The sequence below is a fragment of the Hyperolius riggenbachi genome, chromosome 1 (genome assembly GCF_040937935.1).
Source record: "Hyperolius riggenbachi isolate aHypRig1 chromosome 1, aHypRig1.pri, whole genome shotgun sequence".
Lineage (NCBI taxonomy): Eukaryota > Metazoa > Chordata > Amphibia > Anura > Hyperoliidae > Hyperolius > Hyperolius riggenbachi.
In genome coordinates this window covers 342,890,565-342,901,601 of record NC_090646.1, presented here as the reverse complement: position 1 = coordinate 342,901,601, position 11,037 = coordinate 342,890,565, and the positions used below count along the sequence as shown (strand labels likewise).

At 42.7% G+C, this 11,037-nt stretch overlaps 1 protein-coding gene across 1 annotated transcript; it reads left to right on the top strand.

Annotated features, from left to right (window-relative positions):
* The first annotated feature begins 2 nt into the window (after nucleotides 1-2).
* EXOSC3 (exosome component 3) lies at nucleotides 3-8,369 on the top strand. The gene is made up of 4 exons (XM_068234031.1): nucleotides 3-271; nucleotides 2,920-3,069; nucleotides 6,052-6,203; nucleotides 8,018-8,369. The coding sequence occupies exons 1-4, from the start codon at nucleotides 32-34 to the stop codon at nucleotides 8,220-8,222; spliced, it is 747 nt and encodes a 248-aa protein (XP_068090132.1). The 5' UTR covers nucleotides 3-31; the 3' UTR covers nucleotides 8,223-8,369.
* Nucleotides 8,370-11,037: the final 2,668 nt, after the last annotated feature.

The following is an 11,037-nucleotide window of genomic DNA, read 5'->3' as shown; positions in this document are numbered from 1 at the left end:
ACTTCCTGGCTGGCTGCACACCGGCAGCAGCATGTCTGCAGTGGTTGATGTAGTCGGGCAGGTGGTATTGTCTGGCGATGTGCTCCTTCTCCCCGCACAGGCTGCCGATGCCCCGCTTTCCCTGTCAGCGTCCTCGGCCGACTCTGGCAGATCCCGGGTAATGTGCGGACCGGGACTCCGGCGGCAAGGCGACAACCTGCAGGTCACTAAATGTGGGCTGCTGAGGCACCGTGAGCCGACTGTGTACTGGGTGGACTCCCAGCAGAAGAGGGTAATCTGCTAGTGTTGATGTTTATTCTATAGCACTGTTCATCTCGCACTTTTAGCTAACTATGTTTGGTATTAACGCGTATGCATTCTTAGCATGTTTCATTCTAGCAAGCTTCCTGTGGCTGTATACACTGTACACAGTGCATTGTACTAAACACAATACTTTATCACTCACTGGGTTTCAGCTGCATCCAGGTTTGCTTCTGTCCACGTTTTGGATTATGCTTATGATGCACAGACTAGCAATCAGATGAAACAGTGTTATGGACATCTGCACAATTATCAAATTATGGCATGAAATTACACTTTGTTAAGCTATGTACACACCTCAGATACATGTTTTTAAACCCATCGGATGTACAACAGATAATGCTGTATCGTAGGACAGTTGGTATTAAATGTGTAACCAAACAATGTTAAATGACAAGGATAAACGATGTATTGCATGTTATGGCAGATCCATTCAGATGACTATTAATGGATTATCGTGCAGTCGGCCGGTTGGGTTCAATATCGTTCAAACGTCATTACTACAGAGCATGTGTGCATGTCGTTTGAAATGTCACTTCTGCGGGCAGTATTTGACCGACAAAATTGTTTGGAACATCATGGTGTGTGAACGTCGCCTAAAGCAGACCTGAACTTAGAACTTCCTCTCTGCTCTACACAATACGCAACAGCATTAACCTTTTAAAGAAAATAATTTATTTGTTACAGCTGGTACAAATTATGCAATAAATCTGCAGTGTGTCTACTTCCTGCTTTCATGAAAGCAGACATATTGTTAAAATCCTGTGTTTTAGTTCATACTATAACATTGATGCAGAAACAGTGCAGTAAGCACGTCAATGTTGTTCACATACCTGTTATTTACATCTGTTCACATCCCAGTATTCTCCCCAGGCTCTTTTAGCCGGTTGCTCCACCCAGCTAATTGTGGTGAGCCCCCGGCTGTTGTCGTCACACCTCCTCATCCTCCTCCTATGTTATAAGCAGAGTTGCACCGGCCCTGCATTCTCCCATCAATTTCCCACCTGGCTACTTTTGCATGCCACCCGGCTGGAAAAATATTCTGGGGAGAATGATCTCCATCCATCTGTTGTACCAACATCCGCCACCACTGCTGCTGCTCCTCTCCTTGTCCCAAAAATGATCACAGCCCAGCAGGAACATGGAGCTCCCTATTGGATTATGAAAAATAACTGGATTTCTACCTAGCAACAGGGAGGATTCTCATTGGTAAGTTTAAAGGGTACCCGAGAGGGGGAAGGAGAAAAAAATTATACATACCTGAGGTTTCCTCCAGCCCCGTCCAGGCTGATCGCTCCTGCACCTCCTGGATCCTCCGCAGTTGCCCCCGAAAAGTCCTCCAGTTGGCACAGGCGCAGTATTGCCGCATGCGCTCCCCTGTAGCACTCCTGCAGCAGGAACTATTCTGCACAGTAGCACTGCACAGGCGCAGAACACTCCCAGTGACGGGGTGGGGCCACACATCTGCAGTACGCCCCAGACCAGAGGACTTTCCGGGTAAATTGCGAAAGATCCAGGCAGTGCAGGAGCGATCAGCCTGAAGGGGGCTGGAGGAAGCCCCAGGTATGTGCAATTTTTTTCTCCTACCCCATCTCAGTTTTCCTTAAATGCTTACCTCTTTATAGTAAAGCCTTTGGATATTTCAGAAGCTTCCCCCATCCTTATCAACCACACCAATCCAGCGCTGGGACCCACCAAACATATTAGTCAAGAGTTTCTTCTCGTGTCCACGCTTCCATCCATATACGACCGCAATCGCACTGCACAGACACAAGTATGATCTGCATGATTTGTTTTACTCTCTGCATCAGGGGCTTTGTGATATTGCCCTGTACGTGTGAGTGCAAATTGTGCCCATGCTTGTACATGAACAGGAGCGTGGCTGCGCAGGAGAATGTTATCAAGAGGCTTCCCACAGCATTCACACAATGCTTATTGCTGCATGTGAAATCCTATTGCATCAATTTTTTTTCTGCCTGCCTTCAAATGGACAACTGACTTGTGCACTTGCCAAGCAGTTCAGCATCGCGTTTGCTGCCTGCCAGTGCAATTTGGGTGCAATTTTATTGCATCGGTTTTGCCGCCATGCATGTCAAACGCAGACACGCAAAGGACCGAGACATGTCACATCTGAGCAGGTTGCGCCATGCTCAGATGTGATTACTGGGGGCGCCGGTATTGTTGCACAAACAAGCACCCGGCCACTGCAGGAGAACAGCTGACAAGCGGTGAATTCGCCGCCTGTCAGCTGCCCATCTGAAAGAGGCCTTAGGTTCAAGCACCGTTTCATCAGTATTGATGGTGTGCTAAGACCATCTCTGCATGATTTAGTTTCAAAAAAGTGTGGGGGAGTCAGTGAGAAGTGTGTGTGTGTGTGTGCCTGTGTGTGTATATATATATATATATATATATATATATATATATATATATATATATATATATATATATATATATATATATATATATATATATATATATATATATATATATATTTATTTAAGAAAAAGATGTTTAGGGGCAAGATTCCTCAACCTGCCATCAGCAAATTGAGGTATTTACTGTGTATGTAACTGCCTGTTGAGTTCCACTGTAGTCATGTTCTATGTTGTTTCATACTAGTATGTTCCTGTAAAAGGAGACCATGTTATTGGAATTGTCACCACCAAGTCTGGAGATATCTTCAAGCTGGATGTTGGAGGGAGTGATCAAGCTTCATTATCATTCTTGGCTTTTGAAGGTGCAACTAAAAAGAACAGACCAAATGTGAAGGTATGCCTTACTGGGAGAAAAGCAATTGTTTAAACTGCTAACCATTGAGAACCAAATGAAAGTATACATATTAAAATGAACTAGGTTTGTATAAGCAGAATGGGATGGATACTTATAAGCAGGGATGGTGCCTGGTAAGTAATGGGTTGTCTCTGATGGTGGTGGTTGAAAGACACTGACTGGTTTTGCCGATAAAGACCTCGCAGGCGCTTTCTCAGGGTGACATGTACATGAACTAATGGAACTGTCACCATTTTCCTAGTCCTTGAATTATCAGTGGCCCTTGTGGAAAAACGCTTGCTATACTGGAAAACAGAATGGAACTTCAGAGATTTTTCTTTCTAGGGCTTGTAATATGTACCTGTTTATTTCATGCCATACATCACTTCAAGTATGCTTTCAGAAGAGAAAAAAATTAAATTACCTGGCCAGATTAATAATTTCTTAGTATAGTACAAAGCATTTAATTGTGCCGAAATGGCTGCCATCACGTCTCAGCAGTCCCATAGACTGCAATGAAAATTTGAAAATATGAGGCACAGGGAGCTTAGTTTGGTCCCTGGTCACTCGGATATGATATAGACAGGCGCACGGATCAGTTATGTGTTTGACTTCACTGTAGCCAAATTCAGATTGTGACAGGGACAGGACTTTAGTGTTAGGAGATATGAGGGGGTGCTGAAAAGTTTCTGGCATTGTCCAGAAAGAAGAGAGCCAATGTTAGGAAATAACACTTTTATTCAGGTGTTGGTTCAATTTTGGGAACAGATAACAGTCCGAAGGGGCTAGGTAAGGTGAGTAGGGGGGATGGAGGACCAGTTGGAAACCCAATGTGTTTAATTTGGCAGGCACAGTGTTGACTGCATGCATAGGTGCATAAATTGCCTCCTTCAACTGGTCCAGGAGATTAACATAATACTATCTGTTGATACTAGAGACCTGAGGTAGGTAATTCACCAACAGAATACAGTCTTTGTCCTAGAAAATGGGCACCAAAGCTTTTTTGGCCGATTTCTGGGTGCTGCGGGGACCCACTGTGGCACCATTTCTATGTTCCTTGGTTTCAGGATCATTGATGGTTCCATCCTTAGTCACTAACATAGCTAAAAAAATCCTGTGCCGCTTCAAAATGAGCCAAAATGGCTTTGGATGCTTCAGAACATTCCTTCTCCTGATCACTGTTCAAACATTTTGGTATCCACTACTCTAAAAGCATGCATATGTCTAGGATAGTGGCTTTAACAAAGTGAATACGCTCCTGTGAGAGGGTCCAGTATCAGTATTTTGTTTTTTTTTGTTGTTGTTTTTTTTTGCAAATATTCATCAGTTCTCAATCAAGTCATGGACCACATCACTGGTTGCCGAGTCAGTTGAAGTGGTGTGGGGGGGGGGGGGGGGGGGGTTGGGGCACGCCACTGTGCGACTTGCCTTCAATGGTGAAATGCCCTATCTTGAAATCTTGAAAAAAGATGTGCAGGTCTTGACAGTACAGTAGGAAGGACACTTCTCCCCCAGTATTTGCGACATTTCTGTGTGAATGTCCTCTGCTGACTTTCCAACTAACTATGAAGAAGCAAAAACATAATGACGATCCATACCTCCAACGATGTGAAACTCTCTTGTGACTTTACCATCACAGCTTCTCACTAAAAGAAACCGTTTTAAGAATTAGAAACACCTGATATTTTCATAGTTGCAGACCAAGATATAAGACTGTCATATAAGTGTGCAAGTGGCCAGACTTATCAGCACCGCCTCTTTGTAACTTTGTTCAGCTATAATATAGCAGACTCCTAAGGATTAGTTAGGTGATAAGGTAGCAAGGTTAGTGTTAATGAGCTTACACACATCCAGTTTTGTTTGGCCAATCACAAATCTTACCACATGCATGTAGTGTGAGAGCCTACCTACACAATCTGTTTATAGTATCTAAAAGCTATTGACCCTCATACTACCTGTAGGTGGTAAAATTGGTCATTGATTGGCCAATCAAAATTGGATGTGTGTTTGCACCCTTATGCCTAGAGAGGAAGGTTTAGGAATCAAGCATGGAGAGGGAGGTTAGTGCAAAGGTACCCATACATCTAGCGGTGTGCAGATTTGACCAAGAGACAAATCTCTCTTATCGCATCTGATAAGAGAAAGATCTGTCAGCTGCCCATACGCCACAGGCCGATTCCCGATCAGTTTCAGCATGAAATCTCTTGGGAATCGGCCTTGTGCGTTGCATATGTCCACATTGCCGCCCCAACGCTGTCCCCTCGGTACAATGTATACATTACCTGTACACTGCCTCCGCTAGTCTCTGCAGGCTCTGGGCGCACTCTGCTCATCATAGACGCGCGCCATCTGGTTGCCTAGTAACGTGTCTGACGTCATACGTGTGCCCCTCACTAGGTAACCACGTGGGGCACAGGTGTATGTACAGCGGAATGCGCCCGGAGCCTGCGGAAACAAGCAGAGGCGGCAGAAAGGTAATGAATACTTTGCACCTGGGGGCCATTTCTCATTAGGGGGACAGCGCCGGGGGTTTCGTCGACTGGCGCAAAATTGTATGCCATTCCCACCACGCACCCAATCGAGTAAATCGACCCAACATCTTGCCGCATGCATGATCGACTATGTGACCAATTTCGAGGTCGAAATTGGTCACATTGTTGGTCGGGCATGTACTCGGCGGCACCGATTTTCATCCAATTCGATTATAATAATCGGATGGTTGATCGACCACCAAGTCGCCTGATGTATGGCCAGCTTTAGACATGAAGATATCAATAATATTTTAACTGTTGGTAATAAGCTCACACCCAATGTCACCGCATATAGGTATGTTACTGCTTTATTATAACTTTAATATGCTGCAATAGATTGGGGACCTATTGAAGTACATATAGATGATTCTTACTTGCCGGGATATACGTTTGGAATCATACTGTGGAAAAATCTTTTAATACTAATAGAACTTCTTTGTTTTCTTTGCAGGTCGGAGACCTTGTTTATGGACAGTTTATAGTTGCCAATAAAGACATGGAACCAGAGATGGCTTGTATAGACAGCTCTGGGAAAGCAAATGGAAAGGGTGTTATTGGACAAGATGGCCTTATCTTTAAAGTATCCTTAGGACTTGTAAGAAAGTACGTTTATTTTTTTTCATGAGCTATATTTAAACAGAATTGTTAATATAACATTCCAAGGAGTCAAAACATGTACAGTATTAGATTTTAAATGGACGTTTAGCTGTATTTTAAAGCAAATCTAAAATGACACTGAAAAAAGTTAAAAACTCACCTATGTAGAGGGAAGGTTCTGGATCCGATAGACCCTTCTCTCTCTTTTTCACTGTTTTCTTATTCCACCACTGTCCTTCATTAAAATGACATGCCTTTGGGACTCCTTTGGTGGCTTCGGCAGAACTCGTGTCCTGAATACAGGCACATCCGTGCTGCGCATGTGAGCCCCGATCTGCTCATCTTCAGAAGAAGTACTCTGGGACGCAAGTGCTTCCAAAGCCTTTATGAGGAGTCTACAAGGCGTATTCTACCAGCCGGTCAGGTAACTTCAACAGGGGGACAGTGGTGGAATAAGGACACAGAGAGAAGTCCGGAAAGGCTCTATGGCATCCAGTTACTACGCTCTACATAGGTGAGTATGTTAGTGAGGCAACGTTTAGGATACTATTGTTATTTGCAGTATGAGCGGTAGAAGCTTGCTTTGTTTGTTTTTGAGATTGCTTACAGCAGTACTGAAGGCGATTCATCATAGGAGAATGAATGCGAGCGATGTTAAAACAGCGCAGGAGATTTGGGTGCAGCCGGTGCCACCATAGGCAGTAAAAGGAATTATGGAAGCTGAATTAATCATTTCCCCACAATCCACAGCGACCTGGAGGAGAAATGGTAATTAGCAGCGCCTGCATTTGTGCAGGGTAAGCTGTATATGTGCTTTACCCTGCGCCCAAATCTCCCTGCGGCTATTTCATAGGTACGTGAATGAATGGCCACATGGCTTGCACAGCCAAATCTAGCAGTAAATGATACATAAGTATCTCAATCAGCAGGTGTATAACCAAAAGGGCCCATGCTCGATGCAACTAATCACTCATGCATCACTCTTCCTGTACTGGAAACAATATTAGACTTATGTCTCTGCTCCTAATGTTTTATTTCTTAGCAGTACTACACGTACAAATCATTATATCATAAGTTTATTTTCACTTCAGATTCCCTTTAAATACTGGGAAATGGCTCAGTTTCAAGCTGCATATAATTACAGGTTCTTGTTGAACATTAGGCCCCGTTCACACTTGCGTTTTGCCATGCAAACGGACCGGATCCTGATCGGATCAGGACCTGATCCGGATTGGAACCGTACGGTTCCGATCCGGATTCAGTCCATTTGCATCAGGCATGCATCAGGCTGCCATCCGGATCCGTGGGCAAAAAATAGCGAAATTTTAAGAAAAAAATGTTGGGGTCAGCAGAAGGTGCACCTGTAGAATCAGTTTCCTCCGCTGTAGGCCTCACCTCCACCTCCGACATTCTGCCAAACAGCTCCAGCACGTCTGTCACTGCTGCTCCACTCCAGACATGCTTGGCCCATGTGTCCCCATCCGAAATGGCCGCTTGGATACGCATAGGAAGTGGGGTAGAACGTTAGGTTTTTGTAGGCAGTGTGTTCTGTGCCTTCCGCTCCCCATTGGTTTCTGTGTTCTGGATGGTGCTGTCATGCTCCGGTCCGGGTGCGTGGGCCGGAGATCCGGACCCAAAAAATAGCGCATGTTAGAAAACTGTCTGATCCAGTCCGGCTCCGTACTGTGCGGAACGTACGTTCCGTTTGTACAGTATGCGGTCCGGATCAGATCCGGAAAATCCGGATAGCGAACGCTAATGTGAACCGGGCCTTAGTGAATAGTATTTGTAGTTTAATTTTCACTGTTTTTCTATTCCAGACTTTTAACACCTCAGAATGATATAGTTCAGGATCTGATGAATGTCTTTCCATTTGAGATGGTCATTGGGATGAATGGACGAATATGGGTGAAGGCTAAAACCATTCAACAGACTTTAATTGTAGCCAATATACTGGAAGCCTGTGAATATCTAACTGCAGCACAGAGGAAGCAGGTGTTTGCAAAGTTCTCCGATAAAGTGTGAATATACTGAACTCAGGGCCTCTGCTGTATCTTTGATAGTATTCCAGTACTGAACTATGTTGGATTTCGTTTTTGCTTCTTTTTTTTATAATATCTAATGGTTTCAAAATATTTTATTACCATTTTTAAATAAACAAATATTTTGATACTTGTGAGTAACTTTTTTTATGACAAAAAAATCTGTGAGCGTGGTTTTTAGTTATTTTTTTTATTGTGGTATCAAGAGTTAATATCTATAAGAATCCACTGCGCTAAAAAGAGCCATGTAAATGTTATTTCCCGTAATCCTAGATTGTAAAGCCTGTACAAGTATTGCACATATCGGTATAATGCCTAATTCCACATACATACATACATACATACATACATACATACATACATACATACATACATACATACATACATACATACATACATACATACATGCACTGTACTCACACCCTCACTGAAGCCAGTTGGGAGAAAAAGCCAGTAGTCAAAAAAAGTCACCGTTAAATAAATAAAATAAAATCCAATGTTCAAAAAAATAATATATCAAAATTATTAGTAGAATCTATCAGATATAAATGTATTGTGGGAACATATCCCTAAAAATAAAGAACCGTGCCAAAAAAAGCTCCTGTTTCACTAGAATACCACTTAAGAGCTGTGCTAGTATCAATAATAAGTGATCTATGGATTCCATTGAATAGGGGCATATGTGATATGTGTAAGTTAACACCTCCTGGTATAAACAGTGTCTGCTACGGTGTGCGCTGTAGCGCAGAGTTTCTTGATCGACCACCCACTCTGACCAGCTACAGAGTAGATATTCCAAGTTCTGCACACTGGATAATTCATGCTAGTGCTGGAGGATAGACTAGCTTCCACCTGGTTTGGTGAGTGATGTTGTTGTGCTAATACCACCCCTTCATTAACCACTTCAGGACCACAGTCTTTTCGCCCCTTAAGGACCAGAGCCTTTTTCTCCATTCAGACCACTGCAGCTTTCACGGTTTAATGCTCGGTCATACAACCTACCACCTAAATGAATTTTACCTCCTTTTCTTGTCACTAATACAGCTTTCTTTTGATGCTATTTGATTGCTGCTGCGAGTTTTACTTTTTATTATATTCATCAAAAAAGACATGAATTTTGTCAAAAAAATGACTTTTTTAACTTTCTGTGCTGACATTTTTCAAATAAAGTAAAATTTCCTATACATTTGAGCGCGAAAGTTATTCTGCTACATGTCTTTGATAAAAAAAAAACCATTCAGTGTATATTTATTGGATTGGGTAAAAGTTATAGCGTTTACAAACTATGGTGCCAAAAGTGAATTTTCCCATTTTCAAGCATCTCTGACTTTTCTGCGCACCTGTCAGGTTTCATGAGGGGCTAAAATTCCAGGATAGTCCAAATACCCCCCAAATGACCCCATTTTGGAAAGAAGACATCCCAAAGTATTCAGTGAGAGGCATGGTGAGTTCATAGAAGATTTTATTTTTTGTCACAAGTTAGCGGAAAATGACACTTTGTGACAACAACAACAAAAAAAAAAGTTTCCATTTCTTCTAACTTGCGACAAAAAAAAAATGAAATCTGCCACGGACTCACTATGCTCCTCTCTGAATACCTTGAAGTGTCTACTTTCCAAAATGGGGTCATTTGTGGGGTGTGTTCACTGTCCTGGCATTTTGGGGGGTGCCTAATTGTAAGCACCCCTGTAAAGCCTAAAGATGCTCATTGGACTTTGGGCCCCTTAGCGCAGTTAGGCTGCAAAAAAGTGCCACACATGTGGTATTGCCGTACTCAGGAAAAGTAGTATAATGTGTTTTGGGGTGTATTTTTACACATACCCATGCTGGGTGGGAGAAATATCTCCGTAAATGACAATTTTTTTATTTTTTTTACACACAATTGTCTATTTATAGAGATATTTCTCCCACTCAGCATGGGTATGTGGAAAAATACACCCCAAAACACATTATACTACTTCTCCTGAGTACGGCAATACCACATGTGTGGCACTTTTTTGCACCCTAACTGCGCTAAGGGGCCCAAAGTCCAATGAGTACCTTTAGGATTTCACAGGTCATTTTGAGAAATTTCGTTTCAAGACTACTCCTCACGGTTTAGGGCCCCTAAAATGCCAGGACAGTATAGGAACCCCACAAATTACCCCATTTTAGAAAGAAGACACCCCAAGGTATTCCATTAGGAGTATGGTGAGTTCATAGAAGATTTTTTTTTTTTGTCACAAGTTAGCGGAAATTGATGTTAATTGTTTTTTTTCACAAAGTGTCATTTTCCGCTAACTTGTGACAAAAAATAAAATCTTCTATGAACTCACCATACTCCTAACGGAATACCTTGGGGTGTCTTCTTTCTAAAATGGGGTCATTTGTGGGGTTCCTATACTGCCCTGGCATTTTAGGGGCCCTAAACCGTGAGGAGTAGTCTTGAAACCAAATGTCGCAAAATGACCTGTGAAATCCTAAAGGTACTCATTGGACTTTGGGCCCCTTAGCGCACTTAGGGTGCAAAAAAGTGCCACACATGTGGTACCGCCGTACTCAGGAGAAGTAGTATAATGTGTTTTGGGGTGTATTTTTACACATACAGATGCTGGGTGGGAGAAATATCTCTGTAAATGACAATTATTTGATTTTTTTTACACACAATTGTCCATTTACAGAGAGATTTCTCCCACCCAGCATGGGTATGTATAAAAATACACCGCAAAACACATTATACTACTTCTTCTGAGTACGGCGATACCACATGTGTGACACTTTTTTGCAACCTAGGTGCGCTAAGGGGCCTAACGTCCTAT